The sequence below is a fragment of the Myxine glutinosa genome, chromosome 1 (assembly GCF_964187855.1).
Source record: "Myxine glutinosa chromosome 1, kmMyxGlut1.1, whole genome shotgun sequence".
Taxonomy (NCBI): Eukaryota; Metazoa; Chordata; class Myxini; order Myxiniformes; family Myxinidae; genus Myxine; species Myxine glutinosa.
In genome coordinates this window covers 229,364,320-229,389,683 of record NC_136261.1, presented here as the reverse complement: position 1 = coordinate 229,389,683, position 25,364 = coordinate 229,364,320, and the positions used below count along the sequence as shown (strand labels likewise).

The window sequence follows — 25,364 nt, the reverse complement described above, 5'->3', positions numbered from 1 at the left end:
CTCCAAGCCTCCATTGCCAACTGCACGGGGCACAGGTTTGTTACAGCGGTGGGTTGCTGATTTCACCCCAATAGCCGCCATTAAGCATGTGCTCAGCTCGGGGTCAGAGGGCCTGTGCCCACCAATCAGGGCCGAGGCGAGCTGACCGATGAGCGTGTCCTAAAGGCCGGCGGCTTGATCACCGGAGGCGCCATAAAAGCGCGCGCGCAAGGGACTGCCAAAGGATATCCAGGGAAGCACAAAGCCTGCTATTCGTCGCCTTGCTCGCCAAAGTTGGACCAAGAAAAGGAGTTAACAGCAAGAAGCCTGGAGAAAGCACGCGACGTCCACGCAGCAACAACAACAGCAGCTTCAGTAACCGCAGCTTGGGACTTGCACGGCAGTTTTGAGCGGGGCCGTGAAGGAACGGCGGCTGCCAAACGCGCCGATTGTGCTGCAGCATCCTTGGACCTTCCTTTCCCTCCAGCCATCCACCTCCTGCCTTTCCATCCTTTTGTGTACGTGAGTTTGTTCTGTGTGTCTTGTCCCTGGGTATTTAATTAAGCTTGTATAAGTTAATAATTGCACTGTGTCTCTAATATCTTCTGTATATTATTTTCTTATCTTTCCTTCTTCCTTGGTTACTTTGAGCATGTAAATAATAGGAATAAATTTAGTAGTATTTCCAACCTTTTCGTCTTCTTCTTCTTCTTCTTCACATCCGTGTCGCTTTTGTCTTTTCCATATTGAATATCTGTGGCGCGTGCCGGCCAACGTTCGGGAATCGGGTTAGTCGGGGTAACTGTTAGGGCCGCGGGGCCTCCGCTCGGCAAAAATAACATCTTATCCGCGGTCCGCAATATATATATATATATATATATATATATATATATATATATATATATATATATATATATATATAATTATATGTATATATATACTAGCTACCATGCCTAGTTTGAAATGGAAGGGCTTGAAACCCAGCTAATAGACCTTGGTATCCCCACACTCTTTGAAAAATCTGTTTTAATTAAATTATATATACTAGGGCATGCCCGTACTATATATATATATCTAAAATTATATCCCCCCCCTCTATTTACATGAAATGGTTTGGTCCAGCGAACGGCTTGCGTGAACGGAAAGCGAACGGCTTGCGAGTACGGTGACAATCCCCCCCCCCCCCCCCTCTATTTACATGAAATGGTTTGGTCCAAAGCGAACGGCTTGCGGAGTTTGGTAAATAAATCGCCATAGCTCGGTAACTACTTCTCCGATTAATATGAAACCTTGAAAAGGCACATCCTCGGGTCCCCAGCAATATACCTGGCAAGTTTCAAGTATATCGGACCCGTGGTTGTCGAGAAACAGCGGTCACAGACAAACACACACACACACACACACACACACACACACACACACACACAGATTACTGGAATTATAGATAGATATATATATATATCTATCTATAATTCCAGTAATCTCTGTGTGTATGTTTGTTTGTCTGTGACCGCTGTTTCTCGACAACCACGGGTCCGATATACTTTAAACTTGCCAGGTATATTGCTGGGGACCCGAGGATGTGCCTTTTCAAGGTTTCATATTAATCGGACAAGTAGTTACCGAGCTATGTCCAAAAAACGATTCAACCAATCAGAGAGCAGCGAGCTATCACGTGTGCCGAACGTGCCGAACAGACTCTGCCTCGGACGGCACATTTGAGAGCGTATTCATTTATTTCACGTTGGCAAACTATGTTGGCGTTAAACGCGTTATGGCGTTAAACTATGTTTTAAAACTAATTAAAACTAATTTGCGATTCTTTCGCTTTCCTGCGCGTTTGTGCACGCTATGGCGATTTCTTTACCAAACTCCGCAAGCCGTTCGCTTTGGACCAAACCATTTCATGTAAATAGAGGGGGGGGATTGTCACCGTACTCGCAAGCCGTTCGCTTTGGACCAAACCATTTCATGTAAATAGAGGGGGGGGATATAATTTTAGATATATATATAGTACGGGCATGCCCTAGTATATTATAATAATAATAATTCATTTGTTTTGTATAGCGCTTTTCCAGAAGCCCAAAGGCGCTTTGACAGAGTGGAAAACATAATGCATAACAACACATGAAAACAACAATTGCAAAAAGACAAGAATCAATAGGGAAATATTTAAAGCAAAAGGAGGGAGAAGGAGAAGAGATAGTCAGGGGTTAAATGCTGTGGGTTGAATGTTGAATGCAGTGTTGAACAGGTGGGTCTTTAGTGATGTTTTGAATGTGGTGAGTCAGGAGGAGTCTCTGATGGTGTGAGGTAGTGAGTTCCAGAGGGTGGGAGCAGTGATGGAGAAGGCCCTGTCCCCCCAGGATCTGAATTTGGTCCGGATGGAGGGGGTCAGGAGGTTGGTACCAGCAGAGCGGAGGTTGCGGGTGGGAGTGTGTCTGGAGAGGAGGTCAGCCAGGTAGGATGGGGCCAGGTTATGGAGGGCTTTGTATGTCAGGAGGAGGATTTTGTACTGGATTCTCTGGGGGATGGGGAGCCAGTGAAGCTTGTAAAGGACGGGGGTGATGTGGTCACGGGTCCGGGAATGGGTGAGTAGACGGGCAGCGGAGTTCTGAATGTATTGGAGTTTATTGGTGATTTTTGAGGGTGAACCATAGAGGAGGCTATTGCAGTAGTCCAGACGGGAGGTGATGAAGTCGTAGATGAGGGTTTCTGCAGCCGTGGAGGAGAGGGATGAGCGGAGACGGGCAATGTTTTTCAGGTGAAAGAAGGCTGACTTTGTGATCTGTTTAGTGTATTTGTCGAAGGAGAGGGTTTGGTCAAAGATGACGCCAAGATTCCGGATGTGAGGGGAGGTGGATACTGGGATACCGTCGATGTTGAGGGCAAAGTTATTGGTGGATTTTGTGAGCGTTTTTGGGCCAATGATGATTATTTCAGATTTATCACAGTTAAGCTTGAGGAAGTTGATTTGAAGCCAGGATTTTATTTCAGTGATGCAGTTTGTCAGGATAGAGTGGGTGTCGGTGGAGACGGACTTGGTGGAGATGAAAAGCTGGATGTCATCGGCGAAGCAGTGGAATTGGAGACCATGACGGCGGATTAAGTGACCGAGGGGGGACAGGTAAAGGATGAAGAGGAGGGGGCCAAGAACTGAACCTTGGGGGACACCTTGGGGGAGGGGAGCAGTGGGGGATTTGCAGTTATTGATGGAGATGAACTGGCATCTGTCAGAGAGGTATGATTTAATCCAAGAGAGGGCAGTGCCGGTAACGTTAAAGGTGGATTCAAGTCGGGTGAGGAGGATGGTGTGATCGATGGTGCAAAGGCAGCGCTGAGGTCAAGGAGGACGAGAATGTTGAGGTTGCCAGCGTCAGAGGAGAGGAGAAGGTCGTTGGTGATTTTGAGGAGAGCAGTTTCAGTACTGTGGTTGGAGCGGGATCCGGATTGGAATGTTTCATACAGGTTATTGGCAGAGAGGTGATGTTTGAGTTGAGTGGCTACAGCGCGTTCCAAAACTTTTGACAGAAAGGGTAGGTTGGAGATGGGTCTGAAGTTGTTTAGGGTGTCAGGGTTTAGACCAGGTTTTTTTAGAATGGGGGTAACAGCAGCAATTTTGAGGGAAGGTGGGACGATGCCTGTAGACAGGGAGGAGTTTATTGTTGCAATGATAAGTGGAGAGAGAGCAGGGAGGGAGGCCTTGACAAAGCTGGAGGGGATGGGGTCAAGAGTGCAGGTGGCAGTTTTCATTCCTATGAGGAGTTCAGAGAGGTCAGTAGGGGAGATTGGGGAGAACTGAGACAGGGGATGGCAGGACAAGGGGGGGCAGGTGGTTTGGAGGGGGAGCGGGTGCGGCGGTGGTCAAGCTGTTGTAGATGTTGTCAATTTTGCGTTGGAAGAAAGAGAGGAAGGAGATGCAGTTGTCCACTGTGAATGACTGGGTGGTGGTGTTCAGGGGACGGAGGAGTTTGTTTATTGTCGAGAAGAGTGCTTTTTGGTTTCCGGAGCCAGAGTGGATAATTTGAGAGTAGTAGGCGGAGCGGGCGTGGGAGAGGGCATCTTTGTAGTGTTATATACATAAATATATATGTACTAGCTTGGCTCGGCTCGCTGTGCTCGCCTCACCAAGCGTCGATACTGAGGAACGGGCTTATTTTAGCTGAGGCTAATGACTGTACCTGAGTTGCTGTGTTGTCATGATTTTCACCAATCATAATACAAACAATTACTTTGCCCAAATGTATTTGTTGTGTTTGTGATATTACATTTTTATAGGCAATTTAGGTTGAAGATTGAGGTTGAATGTTTTTTTTTTCAAGAAAGAACCCCTCAGCACATACATAGGGGAGGGGTCGGTGCAGACTGGAAGTTTGGGACGATCACACCTCACCACCACATAATTCAAAACACCACACTACCACGTAATTCAAAACACCTCACCACCACGTAATTCAAAATACCTCACCACCAAGTAATTCAAAACACCTCACAGCCATCAAGCATGTAATAAAAACACCTCACCACCACGAAATTAAAAACACCTCACCACCACGAAATTGAAAACACCTCACAGCCATCAAGCACGTAATAAAAACACCTCACAGCCATAAAACACGTAATAAAAACACCTCACCACAGCGAAATTAAAAACACCTCAAAGCCATAAAACACGTAATAAAAACACCTCACAGCCAAAAAACACATAATAAAAACACCTCACAGCCACGAAATTAAAAACACCTCACCACCACGTCATTTAAAAACACCTCACCACCAAGTAATTCAAAACACCTCACCACCAAGTAATTCAAAACACCTCACCACCACATAATTCAAAACACCTCACCACCACCTAATTAAAAACACCTCACCACCACGTAATTATAAATACCTCACCACCACATAATTCAAAACACCTCACCACCATGTGATTTAAAAACACCTCACCACCATGGGATATTAAAACACCTCACCACCACATCATTTAAAAACACCTCACCACCACATAATTCAAAATACCTCACCACCACGTGATTCAAAACCACCACAACGTTATTAAAAACACTTCACAACCACGGAAACAAAAGTCTGAGGGAGTCGTTGTGACAACACAGACACTGCCCAGATGTGTCGATATATAGATAAATGACTGTACCCGAGTTGCCGTTTTGTCATGGTTTAAACCAATCATAATTCAAACAATTATTTTGCACAAATGTATTTGTAATATACGTGATATCACATTTTATAAACAATTGAAGTTGCAAAAAAAAAAAATTCCCCAAAAAATTCCAAAAATAAAAATTGGAGAATTTAAAAAAAAAATACCCTTAGGACATACCGCCGGGTGAGATATGTGCATTCCAGAAGTTTGGTACGATTTCACAAAAGTTTGAGAAAGTAGTTCAGTGACAACACAACACAACACAACACAGGACAGGACAGGACAGATGCTGCACAAATATATATATATATATATATATATATATATATATATATATATATATATATATATATATATATATATATATATATATATTTGGATACACAAACTATATATACTGTATATATATATATATATACTGTATATATAAATATATATATAAACTGTATATATATATATAAACTGTATATATATATATATACTGTATATATATATATACTGTATATATATATATACTGTATATATATATATATACTGTATATATATATATATACTGTATATATATATATATACTGTATATATATATATATACTGTATATATATATATATATACTGTATATATATATATATATACTGTATATATATATATATATATATATATATATATATATATATATATACTGTATATATATACAGTATACACACTATAGATATATATACTGTATATATATATATATATATATATATATATATATATATATATATATATATATATATATATATATAGTATACACACTATATATATATACTGTATATATATATATATATATATATATATATATATATATATATATATAGTATACACACTATATATATATACTGTATATATATATATATATATATATATATATATATATTCACACTATATATATATATACACACTATATATATATATATATTTGGATACACATAAACTATATATACTGTATATATATATATATATATATATATATATATATATATATATATATATATATATATATATATATATATATATATATATATATATATAGTATCTGTAATCTGACCAGAGATAACGTTACCGTGTGGCAGGCGGTGCTTATCGCTCCCAGCAAGGTGCAGCAGCAGCCTTGCTGGCGGTTCTCCACTGATGATATGGGGGTCGCATAGTGACTGATATATATATATATATATATATATATATATATATATATATATATATATATATATATATATATATATATATATATATATATATATATAGTGTGTATACTGTATATATATATATATATATATATATATATATATATATATATATATATATATATATATACATATACATACATATATATACATATATATATATATATATTTATATATATATATATATATTGTTGTGGATATGAGGATTGTGTTTTTTTTATTGTGTTTTTTTTATTATTGCTTTATTCTGGACCCTCCTGCCTCCAGTCTGTGTATAAAGGTCAAAGGGCGTTCCCGTAGTTAATTCCATAAAACATACACGAAGGACACCATATATCCCTGTTTAGTAGTTATATCCTTATTCTGTGTATTAGGCTAAGGATTTGTCTTCCATTAATTGACACTCCATTGCACCGAATTCAAATAAATAGATCCCCTTTTATTCCCATTCCCAAAGCCGTTCCTGCTTGCAAACCGCATTTGCTGCAGCTGTGGGTTGCTGTTTTCACCGCGACTCCATTATGCAAGAGGTAACCTCGGAGAAGAAAGGCGTGTCCCCACCTCGTCATAGAGGGGAGGAGTGAGTCAGCCCCACTCAACCAACCAAGAACAAGGGGTTGGACTTGGAGAGGGTGTGGAGAGAAACATCGAGTTGGTTCGCGAAGGTTCAAGGGCGTGGCATATATAACCCGCACGACGACGCCCCCAAGAGAGACGCGCAAGGAGAGAAAAATACGTGCAGCGACAACCAGCCCCTGCCGCGTGAAAAGAGATACGTGTGCCGACGTCGCCCTGCTCGCTCCCAGCCGGACAAGGACCGGCTTGCTGTGCGCCCTGCCAAGCCTTCCAGCTTGTGGTTCGACCTTCTCCCTCCAGCAAAAACCAACCTGCAATTTCCTCATTCGTGTACGTGAGTTTGTTCTGTTTGTCTTGTCCCTGGGTTAATTAAGACTGTAGGTAAGCTCGCATTGCACTGTGTCTCCTTGATTCCTTCTGTCTTTATTTTATTATCTTTCCTTCTTCCTTGGTTTCTTTCAATCCTGTACATAGTAATAAATCATATTCGTATTTCAAACCTTTTTGTCTCCTTCTTCTTCTTCACATCCGTGTCGCCTTTGTCTTTTCCCTATTGAATATCTGTGGCGCGATTTTGGCCAACGTTCAGGAATCGGGTTAGTCGGGGTAACTGTTAGGGCCGTGGCGCCATCCGCTCGGCAAATTAACATCTTATCCGCGGTCCGTAACAATATATATATATATATATATATATATATATATTGTTACGCAACCGTGATTAACACCACAGTTACGGATGGCCGATTTGCGAGACTTTAACTCCCGAGGCGAAAACTCAATGGCGGATTCAAACTCAACACAAAGTTAAACGCGCGGAAGGGCAGACGCAACAAAGCTCCGCAGCCTTATCTATTAAAATGAAACACCCAGGAAACTGCGTTCAGATATATACAGAAAATAATACAAGGATTTATTATGGAAAAGTAAAGCCAGTGAAAAAAGCCCGCCGGTAAATCTAATATCCTAGATCGGGACGTCCCCACACGACTGACAGCAAACACAAAACGAGGGAGATGAATTACGAAAAGAATACGTCACGTCGTTCAAAATATACGCGGATTCGGGCTTATCTTGTCTGTCTTTCGTCGTCTTTGTGGCGGCCGTCCAACACCGCTCCTTTCGGCCCGATCGCACACCACGAGGTCCCTCGCTCCAAGTCCCACAAGGCCGAGCACCACGCACCAAAAAGCACCCTGCGTCGACGACCTCCAACGCGGGCACAAACTCCACTTGACCAGGGACAGGAAGGACTCCTTTGATAGCCACTCGACTCGACTCTCTGCGGGAGTGCTGGCAGCCAAGTGCCAACTGTTCAGTGCCAACTGTTCAGTGCCAACTGTTCAACGAACTGCTCCCACGAAATGCTGCCTCTGCTGAGTCCTGTGTGCCCTGTGTGCCACTGTTCAACGAACTGCCTCAAACTGCCGACTGCTCTGTGTGCTCGGTGTCCTCGGTGTGCCAACTGCCGACTGCCCTGTGTGCTCGGTGTCCTCGGTGTGCCAACTGCCGACTGCCCTGTGTGCTCGGTGTCCTCCGTGTGCCAGGCGAGGTTTGTAGGCCTTGGAGGTGTAAACGGTGGCGGTGTATTGTGGCGGTGTTTTTGGCCTGGTTTCCTATCCACTTGTTCCGAAGTCATTGTCAGGGAAAGGAATTATTTAATGTTGCGCTAAGGACCTAACTAATGTTTATGTGGTTTGCAGTGCCATAATGGACAAAGGTTTGATTACTAGGTGAGACTCACAGGGGCGTTACCTTTAATCCCTCACTATTTAACACTCGAACCTCCAGGTAGGTCCACAATCATACATCTTCCCCCGACAACCGCCTAAACATCAAGAACTTATTACATGTAGAGTCCCTGTCACGACAGCCAAATACCTACCTATTCAGATCTACCTAGCTCTAGATGTTGCTCTACCAAATTCATAACACAGCCCCCCCCCCCTGGAACCGTAGCTCCTGCAAGGTTCCCCGCAGGCGCTACCATTCCAGCCTTAACACTTACTGTCACACACTTAATTAACCTATGAAATAAATCAGGAAGGGCTGTGGGAAGTGAGTCGGACTACCTACCTACACTTCCTTAACATGCTGAACCCCTTAACCATCATGCAAGTATGTACATTTTCTTCGTTGTTCCTGTGGAGGGAGGAAACAAACAACACACCACACTAACTTAACCACAAAACTTAACCATCTTTCCAAACTCAAAACTCTAACCTTTGTACATACCCCGGTCTACAGACCGCGTCCCCCGGTGGATGCCACAAGACTCAACCTTACCTGCGGGGCCATCCCCAATGCATCCCCCTAAATTTCCACGGGCCCTGTCCAGATGTTACAGGTGAGTGACACGGCTCGGTGGATTTCGCCCACATTCATGCAACACAGACCCCTTAACCACTCATTCTCATTCCATAGGTCATCAAGGCATTTCAAAAATCAACAAAGCACTTATTTCAATACACCCCCTGCAGGACCATGGCATTGATGTCATTCACGTGTGTGTGCATTCCTCAACTAGGCAGCGGGGAGGTACCGCACAAAAAGATGGTGGGGGCGCATCAGGCTGTGGTGCCCGCAGTCCCAAAAACAAGTCAACCGACTTACAAGTTCATTGCCCCCCCCCCCCCTTTACCTCTTGGCCCCGTGACAGCCCAACAGCCCCTTTCCACCGTTACCTCGCCGGTGAGGGTCTCCACACACACCAGGCTCCTTTGCCTCCTGCTTTCGCGCAGCAACACGGGTCACCGGGGGACTTCCTCACCCCGCGGCGCCCAACCAGACCCTCCACCGACGAGCTCCAATTTCCAGTTACCACTGGCTGCCAGGGGTAATTGCCGCAGAGGGGGGCCCGCAGGCATCGCTCCTCAGAGCTTGCTCTGTACCTGCGGACACACACACCTTCCCCACCCACAAGACCCCAAAACACACTTCCTCCCCCGCTGCCATTCAATTCTCCACACAACTCAGCACAATTCAGTACAATTCTTGGTGTAAAAGGTGTTACAAGGCTTGCCATGGCCTGCCACATGTGAAATCCCCCAGTTCACATTTAAACCATCACACATTTCCAAAAGCACATTTCCAAAAGCACAAGTATCGCCCCTCATTATCTCCAATAATCATCACTCACTCTCCAGGTTCCACTCTCACGACCACATCAAAACACCTAACCACAATACAAAAACATACGCCACCCACAAGACACTGTGGCTCCCATTCCATCCCCTCACCGGCCATGTCATCCCTCTCACCCGCCTCCCAACTCCAATTTACATGTCCCCAATTTCCAAAGCAAGTCCTGAAGCCTGGGACAGTACTCCTCAAAACACTCACCTCAAGTGCAGGTAGTTGCAGGTTGGTCAGGTTCAAGAGTGTCATCCACCCTTCACAATCCCAAAATTTCACATTGGGCCTACCAAATACTTCCAAATTTCTCTTTTGTCCCCACTACACTGGCAGGTATGTGGATCCGCATCCAACGGTGATCATCGCTACACAACTACCTATGGCCACGACAGCTCTGCACCTCTACCGTGCAAGGGTCACCGGGACAAGGTGAGCAGTCAAAACGCCAACATGGCCCATGAGTGTCCATAAGGGTGCGACCCACCATCCATCCTTCGGCCCCCCTGCGAGGAACACAGCTGCAGCAGCCCCAGCTGGCCAATGTGGTGAGCACTTGCTGCCACAACACACACTACCGCACACACAACCTCGGCCCTGGGGGGCACGGTCGCAGTGCGTGGCATCCCTACAGCCACGTCCCCTGCACCTCCCCATCATCCCCCAGTCCGACTACAGAACTGCAGCCCCCCAGTGCTCACCCACACTTGACCACACCAAGGTCCAGTCAACAGCCATGCTCCACCAGGAGACCCACCCAGAAGACATGGTCCACACACCTCGGACACGCACAGCACCACGTTGACCCTCAGGCTACACAACTACATCCCCATCATCCCGCGTCCCAAATATCAGCACAGTTGCCCCCGCAACCAGTTGAAAGCTGTGTCTTGCGACCCTATTAATTTCATCACAGCCTCCAACACTTTGGTCTACACACCTGGATCAATAATGGCGTCACTGTACAGTGTCCACCATGACATTTCAAAATCCACCCTTAAATTTGCATCTAACCCACAGATTACCCATGCCAAACATTTGTCACCTTTTACTAACCTCACCAAAGAAGGATGCTTTGCCATACACATGCCAGCCGAGCATGGCCCATATGCTCGGCTCGTTCTAGTTTCCCGCACACTCTACCGCTATTGGCCCAGGCGGAGGTGGTGGTCCTCTGTCTGGCACCTGTGGACCTACTGGGGGCCCCCTCCTTTCTGGACTGCGAAGCCTGTCAGGAGGTGGGGGCCCATATGGTTGCCGACAATTCCTCTGACTGTGCCCTCTTCTCCCACATCTAAAGCAAGTCCCCAAGAACGGACCCCTCTGGTAGCCAGGCGGAGCCCCCCCTTTCTCCCGGCCCAGCCCGATAAAAATCAGGCCGTCCCGATGGCCAACCTGGACCACCCTGTCGTGACTCGCTCCCTGCAAATTGTCCCCCCATCAAATTTGTCAGCTGGCGGCTGATTCCCCTTAACATTCGCCCGATGTCATCCTCTGGCTTTTCCTGATCCCGCACCTCGGCCTGCCGTACCGTCACAGGTGCCCTCTCCGATGCGCGGTTCGACCTTCTCAAAAAGGTCAGTCTCGCCGCGCATTCCGCTGCCCGGTGCACCGAGGGTGGGTCCTGTAACTCCACCAACGTCCGGACCTCAGGATCAGGGAGAGCCGCCATAAATTTTTCTATCGCCAGCTTGTCCCACGCCTGTGCTGGTAGGTCCCTGTATGCTATCCTCACAGATTGGTATATATCCTGGGCCAGCTCCTGCAACGTCTCATTAGGCTTTTGCCTGCGATGCAGCAGCTGTGCCCTGACCAGGTCGCACCTTGCGCCTGTCCCGTACCTGTTATTCAAGGCCTCACAAATGGCCTTGCTGGTCAATATTCCCTCTGGGACTACGTTTAACACGTCGGCGGCTGACCCCCGCAGTGTCGCCACCAGATTCCCCATGCGCTCCCGCTCTCCCCAACCATTGAGCTGAGACACGCACTCAAATTGTGTCAGGAAAGCCTCGAGGCTCCCTGATCCGTCAAAATGTACGAGGGGATTGTTTTTCCAGAGACTCTATTCCCCGATTCCTCTCTGTCCAAATCCAGTCCGGGGCCAAAACACCCCCCCAACTGGGTATTCCGTTTCGGAGCCTCTGGTGTCCAAATGTGGCTCGTGGTGAGGGTCTCCTGGGTCACCTTAATCTGGTCCTGAAGATGTTTAACCGACTTACTCACCTCTTCCTTCAGGCTCTCTTGAACCCGACCAACCTCCTTCTTGATGGTATTGTCCCAGATCTCCAGTCGCTCCTGCATAAAATCACTCACCCTTTCATTATCCATTAGTGGCCCCCACAGGCCTTTCTCAATTAACCCTTGCTCCTGCTCTTTTATGCGGGTTTCCAACCCCCTCACCTCCTCGGCCAATTTGCCCCCCTGTCGGTTGAGCAGTCCCCATTCCTCACTCTGCTGTAGCATTCTGGCATCCACCCGGCCCCGATAGCCTTCCAGGTCCCCATTTGCTTTATCAATTCGACCCTCCAACGCTTCCCCCCTCCGGACAGCCTGGGTCACGCCCTCCTCTATTTTTGACATTAATTCTGTCCGTATCGATTCACTTGCCACCCCTATGGCTTTTTCCATTCCCCCCCCCCTAGTTTCTACTTTATCCTCCAATTCCCCCAGTCCGCCCGTAATTTGGTTTTGCACACTCCCTTCTATGCCATCAATTCGTTTCCCCAGCTGTTGTGCCATTTCCCCAATTTTTCCTTCCAATTTTTCATTCCTCTCTTTCATTTGTTCATTCATTCGTTCATTCACTTTTCCCTCCAATCCCTCAATTTTGCTGTCCATCCCTTCGATCTGTTCTTTCAAACCCTCCTTCAATCTATCCATTTGCCCCTCCATGTTTTTTGTTTGGGCATTAATTCTATTCTCCAATTGCTCGTTCTGAGCATTCATTTCCCCTTTCAATCCATTAATTTGGTCACTCATGTCCTTCAGTCCTTCCCTCCATTCCTTCCCCTGCGACTCCATTTTATTTTCCATCCCTTCAATTTGTTCCTCCAATCGATCACTCATTCCCTTCATTCCTTCCCTACATTCCTTCCCCTGGGACTCCATTTTTCTTTCTATTCCTTCAATTTCCTTACTCATTTTATTTTCCAGCCCGTCAATTTTATCATTTATTCCCCGAATTTCTGCAAGGTTTCGCTCACCGTTCTTTTCCATCCCTTCCATTTTTCGAAGCAATTGACCCAACATCTGGTCGGTTGTCGGGGCCGTTCCTACTGCTCCCGACTCCCCGGTGGGGGAGGGGGATAAGTTGGTGCTCGGGACGGGGGAGGTTCCAAGGCTCACCTCGACATCTAATTCCCCTATTTCCGGCTCACTCCCGACGCTGACGGAGGCCTCGCTGCGTACTTCCATCTCATCAATTTCCGACATCCGCTTTCCGGAAGATTGTTTCCCGCGCGCGTATTTATTTTAATAATTCCTGAAACAATTTAAATTTGACGAAGACGCGATATCGCGCTCCGTTTGCCCGATTGATTATTAAATTTCTCCGCCTCGACTATAAAAATCTTGCGTTCGAACGTCGGGCGCAATGTACGCCCGACCGTGTCGATGTCTCGCCGCGGACAAAAAAATTTGTCCGACGGGTTCAAATCCTACACTCCTGACACCACTTGTTACGCAACCGTGATTAACACCACAGTTACGGATGGCCGATTTGCGAGACTTTAACTCCCGAGGCGAAAACTCAATGGCGGATTCAAACTCAACACAAAGTTAAACGCGCGGAAGGGCAGACGCAACAAAGCTCCGCAGCCTTATCTATTAAAATGAAACACCCAGGAAACTGCGTTCAGATATATACAGAAAATAATACAAGGATTTATTATGGAAAAGTAAAGCCAGTGAAAAAAGCCCGCCGGTAAATCTAATATCCTAGATCGGGACGTCCCCACACGACTGACAGCAAACACAAAACGAGGGAGATGAATTACGAAAAGAATACGTCACGTCGTTCAAAATATACGCGGATTCGGGCTTATCTTGTCTGTCTTTCGTCGTCTTTGTGGCGGCCGTCCAACACCGCTCCTTTCGGCCCGATCGCACACCACGAGGTCCCTCGCTCCAAGTCCCACAAGGCCGAGCACCACGCACCAAAAAGCACCCTGCGTCGACGACCTCCAACGCGGGCACAAACTCCACTTGACCAGGGACAGGAAGGACTCCTTTGATAGCCACTCGACTCGACTCTCTGCGGGAGTGCTGGCAGCCAAGTGCCAACTGTTCAGTGCCAACTGTTCAACGAACTGCTCCCACGAAATGCTGCCTCTGCTGAGTCCTGTGTGCCCTGTGTGCCACTGTTCAACGAACTGCCTCAAACTGCCGACTGCTCTGTGTGCTCGGTGTCCTCGGTGTGCCAACTGCCGACTGCCCTGTGTGCTCGGTGTCCTCGGTGTGCCAACTGCCGACTGCCCTGTGTGCTCGGTGTCCTCCGTGTGCCAGGCGAGGTTTGTAGGCCTTGGAGGTGTAAACGGTGGCGGTGTATTGTGGCGGTGTTTTTGGCCTGGTTTCCTATCCACTTGTTCCGAAGTCATTGTCAGGGAAAGGAATTATTTAATGTTGCGCTAAGGACCTAACTAATGTTTATGTGGTTTGCAGTGCCATAATGGACAAAGGTTTGATTACTAGGTGAGACTCACAGGGGCGTTACCTTTAATCCCTCACTATTTAACACTCGAACCTCCAGGTAGGTCCACAATCATACATCTTCCCCCGACAACCGCCTAAACATCAAGAACTTATTACATGTAGAGTCCCTGTCACGACAGCCGAATACCTACCTATTCAGATCTACCTAGCTCTAGATGTTGCTCTACCAAATTCATAACAATATATATACAGTATATATATATATATAGTGTGTATATATCCCTGGTCCCTGGTGTTGGGCTAGCGGCTAGGGTGCCGGCTTAGGATCCTAGGATCCTGGGTTCGAATCCCGGTCAATCGCTGAATTAACGCCAGGGGGGTTGACTCAGCCTGTCATCCTTCCGAGGTCGGCAAATTGAGTACCAGTTCACTGGTAATTCCCTGCTTGTCGTTAAAGGCGGCAAAAAGGGTTGACGTCAGGAAGGGCACCCGGCCGTAAAACATTGCTTCAAAAAGGGGACCGAAAAACAACAACAACCACAGTTCCCGAAAAAGGCCAACCCCCGCTTGCGGGGAAAAATGGCCTCTAAAGGTGGTTTTTTATTTATTTATATATATATATAGTGTGTATACTGTATATATATATATATATATATATATGCATTCACACTATATATATATATATATACATATATATATATATATTGTTGCGGATATGGGATTTGGATCCATCCATATCCACTTGTAAATATTCCCCTATTTCCTCAATACTTCCCAACTATCCCCAATCCCCCATTCCCTAGTCCCATTTTCTGTAAACAACACTCTGTAGACCCGACCTTCCCCTATTTCCCCCATTAAATGTCGCATCCAGGTCCACCGCATCTCACGTAGACAACTATAGGACATCTTGCTAGTTATTCTTAGTCTATGTCAGTTAAGGACTCGTTTCCATTAATTCTGACTCTTCGTTGCACCAGAATGTGATTGTATGGCACCGTTAGGAAGTTTAGGACCTCCCAATACCTCCCCGCAGCTCTTCCTCACGGTTCAACAACAACAACAACAACAACGGCGGCGGCGCGGGGAGTGTGCGTCCTCACTCCGGCTTGGTTGGTAGGGGGTGTTGGGAGTGCACCATGCCTGTCCAACGAGCCGCCATCGAGCATGTGCTCGACGGGGTTACCAGGTAGGGGCTCGCTGTCAGCTCCTCGTCAAGGGCGGAGCCCGGTAACCCCCGCACCCAATAGAAGCGGCGGACCGATCCCATCTGGGGCGGAGCCAACGAGCCGAGGGCGTGTCACTCCCCGCTGAGCATGCGCAGAAAGAGGGAGGTGACGTCAGATGCGCGCAGAGCTGAAGGAGAAAGGACGCACCCTCCGAGCGCCGAGAGACCTCCCAAAGACTGAGCTGTATCCTGTCCCTGAGCCAAGGTGCACCTTGTGCTATCGACTGCCTGTCCTTCCCTGCCATCAATCCCTGTGTAAGTCAGTCTTGTTCCGTTTGTCTGTGGTCTGTCTGGGATAGATAAGCTTGTGTCTAAGTGCCTATCTCTTCTGTGTCTTTACCTCATTACCTTGTAATCTACCCCTTTTCTCCACCACCAATTATATCCTCCTCCGGAGGTCTTGAGAACTGTACCCCTTGTGTCGTTTCATTGATCCCAGCCGTTGTGTCCTTTCCATCATTGATTTAGCGTAGCGCGATTCGGCCAACGTTCGAGTGGAATCGGGTGAGTTGGGGGTAATCGGGTAAACTGTGCGAACACGGCGGCCATTCCGCTCGGTCAAGCAACATCTTAAGCCGTGTTCGTAACAATATATATATATATATACACACTATATATATATATATATATATATATATATATATATATATATATATATATATATATATATATATATATATATATATATATATATATATATATATATATATATATATATATATATATATATATATATGTATATATATATATATATATATATATATATATATATATATATATATATATATATATATATATATATATATATATATATATATATATTGTGGTGGATATGAGGATTGTGTTTTTTTTGCTTTTTATTGCTTTATTCTGGACCCTCCTGCCTCCAGTCTGTGTATAAAGGTCAAAGGGCGTTCCCGTAATCAATTCCATAAAACATACACAAAGGACACCATATATCCCTGTTCAGTAGTTATATCCTTATTATGTGTATTAGTGTAAGGCTTTGTCTCCCATTAATTAATACTCCATTGCACCGAATCAATTAAGAATAGCTCCCCTTCAATAATTCCATTTCCCAGCCAAACTCTCCATCTCTGGGTAAAGCAGTTCACAAGCGTGGGGTGCGCGCCCTCTCATTTCGCTGCTATAGTGAATATGTGCTCCGTGCTCTGTTTGAACAGGAGGGGCGGGGTCGCCAGGGAGAGGCAAGCCCAGGGCGCGCCACGAAGGGCGGGGCTGTTCAGCCCCATGCCCAAATAAGGAAACAAGCCCGTGGCTCGCCACGAGGGGCGTGCCGTCGGCGCCATGCCCAAATAAGGAGACAAGCCCGTGGGATTGCCATAAAAGGTCACGAAACAGAGCACGGGGGGGAGGGCGGTACCGAAACCGACGAGGGCATGATAGACCCACGCTGAAAGTATGAGAGAAGGGTGCGACGATCGCTGGGAGAAGATACACCAGAGATACGGCAGATGAGTCCAGGTGCGTAAGAGGGTTGGCAGTCCACCGGGAGAGAGTTGAGAGTTGCACCGGAGTTGCGTGAGAGATACGGAAAGCCTTTGGGTGGTTGTTGCGTGAGAGATACGAAAAGCCTTTGACAAAGAGCCGCTTCAACCAGCCCTGTTTCAACCAGCCGCGTGAAGCCCTGACGGGGCAGCGAGTGACCCTGCCGGTGTGCGGTGTAAAGCTGAATACAAGGAGCTGCCGGCTCCTCGCTTCCCGCCCGGAGTGGACCTGCTCGCTGTGCCCTGTGATTCGAACTGCTCATCCCTCCAAACGATTCCTGCCCTTCCATCCTTTTGCGTACGTGAGTTTGTTTTGTTTGTTCTGTCCTGGGTAATAAGTTAAGCCTGTTTAGTTAAGCTAGTATTTTCACTGTGTCTTTCTGGTCCGTCCCTCTTTCTGCTTTATTTTCTTATCTTTCCTTCTTCCTTGGTTTCTTTGGTCCTGTACATAGTAATAAATTATATTCGCATTGCAAAACCTTTTTGTCTCCTTCTTCTTCTTCACATCCGTGTCGCCTTTGTCTTTTCCCTATTGAATATCTGTGGCGCGATTTTGGCCAACGTTCAGGAATCGGGTTAGTCGGGGTAACTGTTCGGGCGCGGCGGCCATCCGCTCAGCAAATAACATCCTAGCCGCGTCCGTAACAATATATATATATATATATATATATATATATATATATATATATATATATATATATATATATATATATATATATATATATATATATATATATGTATATATGTATATATGTATTTATGTATATATATATATATATATATATATATATATATATATATATATATTTATATATATATATACATATATGAATATATGAGAGGACAACCAAGAAGAAGGAAGGGGAAGGTTAAGTATTGCACAAATGGCCACTGCATTTGGATACACATAAACTCTATTTGCTTTCTCACTTTCTACCTGATGATAAATAAAGAAAATGCAATGTAACTTGGCAAAACCTTGTTTTGCTCTTTTTTCTGTTTATATCTTTGCCATGGTGCCTTTCTGAGGTGTGCTCCCTCGAAGGAGACCCCTGTTGTAGAAGATTGAAGGGCTTACACGGCTCCGTTGGTGTAAATCGCATCGCCTTCCTCCACATACTGGACATGTCCTGGGTAGACATGTTGCACCTGAACCTGAGAAGCAAGAATATGTGAAGATAAGGGAAAGCTTTCAAGGGAGGAAGAGTATTCCTGCAATGATACAGAAGGCCAAGTTTTCTGTAACACGTATTGATTGGGTTAACAAAGCAGAAAACATAAAAGGGTGCTTGTCAGTTAAAATGTCAAAATTGTTATAAAAGGACTACGCCAACAAGAAAAAACTAATCAAGTTTACTTAAAATGCAGAATTATTTTTTTATTAATATCACTGATTTGTTTTCCCTGTTAGGCTCTATAAATTGCTCTATAAATTGCTCTATACTTGCTCTATAAATACCATGAGACTCAATGTTTAAGCTCTATAATTCAACACCATTGCTTTTTTATTGAAAAAACAATAAAATCCAATATCAGAACCGTTTTTACTACAAATGACATTTTACTCCTGAAGTTGTACCAATTGAAAATACATCCATCTCAAAGGTTTACACATATGAGACTCATGACTGTAAAAAACAAACAACTGTTCATTGGATGGAAGCTCATGGATCCTACCAAATCGGTCATTGAAGACAGTTAAAAATCAGGAGAGTCATAGTGAGGCAGAGTATTGAAAGATGCATTTATGCAAATGTAACATCACTGCAGGGTGGTATAATTTCTGGGGGTGTGGCTATACTGCTTATGCAGTTACCCCCAGAGAATAGTGCAGGACATTGGAAGTTTCCCAGAGTATCAGAATACAATGATCTATTCTTTTCAAAGGGTACCACAGGACAGCCGACTCAATGTCCCTTCTGAAGGATTGCATACTGATTGATGGAATGCATTGCCTGTGAAGCACCAGAATGACAGATTGTAGTCACGCTGGGAAATTAATCCAGACTGGACAGCTAAGAGGTGACAATATAAAATATGACAAAATCACTAAAACCCAAAATTATAGAAGTAAGTTAGTCTTAAAGATGGTAGGTAGGTGGGGCTCTAGAGACTTGGTTGGCAGTCTTATAAGAAAGTAACTCTGATCTCAAATCCTCCAGATACGAGTTAAATAGTGATCATTGGGGGCAAACGGGGCTCCTAAGCGTCTTCTAACAACCTTTCTGGAAGATAAAATGTCAATAAAATAACAAAAACCGCTCCTCCATGTTGGGGGATGGGCAAAAGGATGGCAGTACATTCTCATGAAAACAAATTGAGCTAAAAAAAACTCAAACTGCACCAGAAATCGAAGGAGATGGGAATCTCAGCGGACTCATTTGTCACCGCTATATGGGAGTGATGAGGCCAAAACAAAAAGCTGTGAACTGTGAAAGTGTGGTATGAACAAATGTATTAATTACAGTATATCACAAGTTTTAAAGACATAAGGTGAAATGTAAATTGGGAAAAGCTTCAAGGCATGTTTAGGAAGGACATCAATGAAATAGAAACTTGTTAGATCGATTGTGCTGTTGTTAGTTCATGCAATGCTTACCTGTTGTGGCACCTGCACACGTTGGGGTTGTGTGGCCTTTTGTGGCTGGGCTGAAGTCTGCACCACGAGACGCTATGCATGTGGGTAGGGAAAGAATGCATCTGTCAGGGCATGGACAGGCATGTGGGCCAAACAAAGACTTCCTGACAAACACTATGGCAAGGAAAGGTTGGACTAAAAACATATTTTAAATAATTGAAACATTTATCAAACAGCATATAACTCCTGCCACAAGACTTTTTTAATCACGCAATTTTCTAATAGCACCTATAAAAATAGCCTACCCACCACCCCCTCCATTCCCTATTTCTTCACTTCTGCAAATAACCCCCTTAAATCATTCATTATCTTCTAAATGTAATTTTTAGCTCAACTGGAACGCAGTTCCGGGGAGCTTATAGGATGACGATTGTCCGTCCGTCAGTCCATCAATCCGGAAACACTTTTTTACGTTGAAGGCTCCAGTCACGGACTATATAGCCCTCATCCAAGCCAGTCCTTAAATAAAAGAGAAGTAAAGAGTATGATGAATTTAAAGTGGGTCAAGGTTTGACCCCTCACCCTCCCCCATTTTCCTCTGAAACTGCAGGCACAACTTCGATGAAACTTGACCGCATCCTTCATCACCCATGCTGTGCCAAAGTTTATTAACAGCATTAAGAAAAAAATAAAAACAAATTGAAAAAAATTGGGCCCTAAGGAGGTGTACTGGGGGGTGGGGGGGGGGGGTAGGATTTCCCCTCAAAATATGTATTTGCTTTCTTCTCAGAAACTACACGCACAATTTTAATGAAACTTGACCACAACTTCATCACCCATGATGGACCACAGCTTGTTCAAGGCATTAAAAAAAACGTCTGGCCCTCAAGGGATCTACGATGAGGTGAGGGGAGGGGAAGGGAAGGGAAGGGAGGGAAGGGAATGGAAGGGAAGTGAAGGGAAGGGAAGGGAAGGGAAGGGTTGCCCCCCCCACACCCTTTGTGCAAAATAGATATTTGTTTTCCTCTACGAAACTACACACATGATTTCAATGATACTTGACCACAACATTCCGTTCATCACCCGTGATGCATCAACGTTTGTTCACTGCATAGAAAAAAAATAAAAATCAGAGTTGAAGGAGGTGTGATGCAGGTGTGATGCAGGATGCAGGATGCAGGGGCTTGACCTCCTAAAATAGGTTTTTGCTCTTCTCCCAAACTACACACACAATGCTTGTGAAATTTGATCACACAACCTTCATCACCCATGATGTACCAATGTTTGTTCATGGCATTAGAAAAATCGGGGTCTCAGGGAGTCTACGGAGGGTGGGGTGGGGGGAGTTCCCGCCCCCCCCCAAAGTTCTTATTTTATTTTTTTCAGTTTTATGATTATGTTAGTATGAGAATTAATCAGTTTAATCAGATTAATTAATCAATTAATCAGATTAATCAATTAATCAGAATTAATCCGTTTCAGTATTATGTTATAGTATTAAGTAGAAGTAGATTCTACATGCTGCCCTGTCTTCTAGCAACCATTGAAATTGGTTTAAAATACCTTTAGTCAGTGTAGTATACTGCTGTATTCTACCAGGTGAGTGCCAGGAGTATTGCCCCTATTTTTATATGATGTGTTTGTCTGGCAATGCCTTGCCCTGTGTTTCATCTGTGAAATGCACACACGGATAGTTTGAGACCTGTTAAGTCTCAGTTCCATCTCCTGAAACCCACCCATGTGTATATATAGCAGCCAACCACAGACAACAACTTGCATGGACACACACACACACACACACACACACACACACACACACACACACACACACACACACACACACACACACAGTTAGAGACCTGGGAGGGCTCCATTCCACCTTCTGAAACCCACAAATGTAGTTAAGAACCGACGACACACACAATATTTATAATTACACGTTTGACACTGTGCTGTGCAAACACAATGCAAATAAAAAATATATATATATATTAGCTACGAAAACCAGTGAAATTGCAAACACATTAAAAAATACATATGCAGTATTAAATAAAAACTAAGGGTCAGCTGTGTTCAGGCAAAAACAAAATCCAAAGGCAATTAACAAGTGAGGAAATACAAATGCAGTATATCAAGGTAATGGGGTGTTAAGTAGAACTGATTACAATTTTTTTTCTGGCTAATGAAGCAAGCGTTGTTTGCAATATGCAATTGGATAAATTGATTCGAAATTTGTTTAGGATCAAGAGCCAATGGCAAAAGTAGCCCATTGTTTTGTGTCTACAAAATCCACACTTGTGGACAAGCAAGGCGGCAGAGGATTAACGGGTGTTTGGTAGGCAAATAACCACACACAAACAAGCAGGTGGATGAATGAGTGGTATTGAAGGAGAGGAGCGAGAGAGCAAACTGTAACAAGAAAAAGAGCTATCAGAGATTGCAAACCCTCACCAGGATGTATTTTCAGTGGTTTTTAAGGCTTTTGTGTTAAAACAAATATGGCGGCCGAAGCACCTGACCGATGGCGTCATCATTTTTTTTCCTCCACCAATTTATCCCTAAATGATGCTCAATAAAGTTCATCTTGATCGGATGAAGTTTTGTACTTGTCGAATTATTACGTCATAATGGAGGTACCTATGACATCATCATTAACATATGTTATTCCCCATGGGGAGTTCTTTACAATGAGCCATGTCTCAATTTTTTCTATTCAGCGCTTTCGGAGAAATAGAGGTGCAAGGTTTTTGGGTTTTTCCAAGATGGTGCCCGTACCATGTGACCTATGACATCATAATTATGATTTTAAAAAACTCTACAGGCGGAGGTGCACCTATGGAGAAAATTTCCTGTAAATCGGACCAACGGTTTCAGCGACAATCATATTTATTCTGTATAGACAAACTTCGACTTCCGGTCCTTCGAGCGACGAGGCTTGCTTCGATCTCTCCACGGCATCAAAGTTTGAGTGTTTTCCCGTTCGTTTCTTTGTCAAATTTCGGCTGCGTATTTTGTTGTGTATGTGTTATTGTGTGTTTCTATTTGGTTTTGGTTTTGTAGTTGTTGCAAATTTGTGTGTAATTAGTCGTTTCTTTGTTCGCGCCTCGTGCGCCTCGTGCGGCCTGGTGTCTCGTGCGGCCTCCTTGTCTCGACTTGTGCCCCGCCCCCTATATCTCGTTTTTCTTTCACCTCTGCTCCTGCTTTCTCAAATCCACGTTCTCACTTAGAGACTTTTCCCAGATTGTTTTTCATGGTTTTGTTTAAATATTTATTTAAATATGTTTAAACCGCAGCCGTGATGCTGACGCCGCCACCCCCCAGAATTTCCATGTTTTAAACGTTTCCCAGTGTGTACCCTGGATAAGAATAGGTATGCCGTATCCCTGCGTGTCGTAAGAGGCGACTAAGAGGGTTGGCGTCAGGAAGGGCATCCGGCCATAAAAACATTGCCTCAAAAAGAGAACCATGACAATTACAACTACATGTGGGCAGGGTACAGCCCGAAGTGGAGATCGGTTTCTGAGGTTTGGGACATGGAATGTAGGGACAATGACAGGGAGATCAGGAGAAGTGGTGGAAGTATTGGTCAGAAGAAGAGTGGACATATGTTGTGTGCAAGAGACGAGATGGAAGGGAAGTGGTGTGAGAATGGTGAAGGGTAGGCAGGGACAGAAATACAAGTTTGTGTGGCAAGGGTGCCCGGAGGGCGTGAATGGTGTTGGTGTCCTGTTTTCTGAGGAGTTTGTAGACAGTGTGGTGAGTGTGACAAGAGTGAGTGATAGGTTGATGATGGTGAAAATGATGATTGGAAAGCTCTTGGTGAACGTCATCTTGGGATATGCTCCGCAGGTTGGTCGGAGCGATGAAGAGAAGGACAAGTTCTGGTGTGCGATAGAGAAGCTGATGGAAAACGTGAAAGATGAGGAAGTTGTTGTGGTAGGAGGAGACCTAAATGGACATGTGGGAAGGAGTATGGATGGTTTTGACGGAGTTAATGGGGGTTACGGATATGGTGTGAGAAATGGAGAAGGTGAAAGGATTTTGGAGTTTGCTGATGGAGCTGATTTGTTGATTTGTAATACTCAGTTCCAGAAAGAGGATAATAAGCTTGTTACATACACGTCAGGTGGGTCGACGACAACCGTTGACTACCTGATGGTGCGTAGGCGAGATAGGGGGCACCTCCGGAACACAAAGGTGATCCAGGGGGAGGAGGCTGTTTCACAGCACCACTTGGTTGTCTGCGACGTAAGGGTGAAAGGTGCGAGGAGAGCTCGGCGCGTGAAGTACCAACCGAGAATGAAGGTGTGGAGGTTGAAAGAGGTGACAGTAAGGGAGGCATTAAAAGAGAGATTGAGTAGGGTCGAGGATGATGTGGTTGAGCTTGAAAGTGGTTGGATGTCAATTGTCACTGAAAGCTAGTCTGTTGGGAGCCGTTGGTGAGGTATGTGGATGGACAAAAGGACCACCGAGGCACTCGGAAACATGGTGGTGGGATGATGAAGTTGGAAAGAGGATTGATGAGAAGAGGAAGAAGTTCAAGGAGTGGCAGAAGGCGAAGGGTACGGGAGCAGAAACAGCAGAGCATGAAAGTTATAAGGCAGCCAGGAAGGCTGCAAAGAAAGAGGTAGCAAAGGCGCAGGAGGCATGTAGGAAAATGTTCGGAGAACGCTTGGATTCGGAAGAGGGTCAGAAAGCAGTATTCAGGATTGCAAAGCAGATAGCGAAAGAGAGGTGTGATGTGATGGGGGTGAGTTGCTTGAAGGATGAAGTGGGACAAATCGTTGTCGACCCAGATGGAATTAAAGGAAGATGGAAAAGATATATGGAAATGCTGTTGAATACAGAGAATGAATGGGATGGCAACATAGAGAGTAACCCAGTTTTAGGACCGGCAGAGAAGATAACTGAGAAGGAAGTTGAGGAAGCGATAAAAGCAATGTAGGGTAGAAAAGCGGGAGGGCCGACGGGAGTTGTGGGAGATATGTTGAAGGCAGCAGGAAGTTGGGGCGTGAAGAGAATGACAGATCTGTAATCTGGTGGTGAAAGAAGGCCGCATTCCAGTGGATTGGGAACTGAGTACCCTTGTCCCTCTATACAAGGGGAAAGGTGACCCTCTGGAGTGTGGCTCGTACCGAGCGATAAAGTTATTGGAACATGGAATGAAGGTATTGGAAAGGGTGTTGGAGAGGAGGATAAGGAAGAAAGTGAAGATCGACGAAATGCAGTTTGGATTCATGCCAGGAAGAGGAACGACAGACGCGCTTTTCATTGTGAGGCAGTTGCAGGAGAAGTACATGGAGAAGAGGAAGAAGTTGTTTCTTG

The 25,364-nt window shown here is 44.9% G+C and overlaps 1 protein-coding gene across 7 annotated transcripts in view; it reads right to left on the bottom strand.

Annotated features, from left to right (window-relative positions):
• LOC137434919 (DNA-binding protein RFX2) overlaps positions 1-25,364 on the bottom strand; it is a 205,977-nt gene that overhangs the window by 108,444 nt on the left and 72,169 nt on the right. For all 7 annotated transcript variants that reach the window (XM_068128163.2, XM_078784817.1, XM_078784813.1 and 4 more), the window contains exons 4-5: positions 20,061-20,132; positions 18,540-18,616 (exon numbers count right to left, since the gene is read on the bottom strand). In XM_068128163.2, the coding sequence (XP_067984264.2) occupies positions 18,540-18,616; positions 20,061-20,132 (149 nt within the window). The remainder of the gene's footprint in view (positions 1-18,539; positions 18,617-20,060; positions 20,133-25,364) is intronic.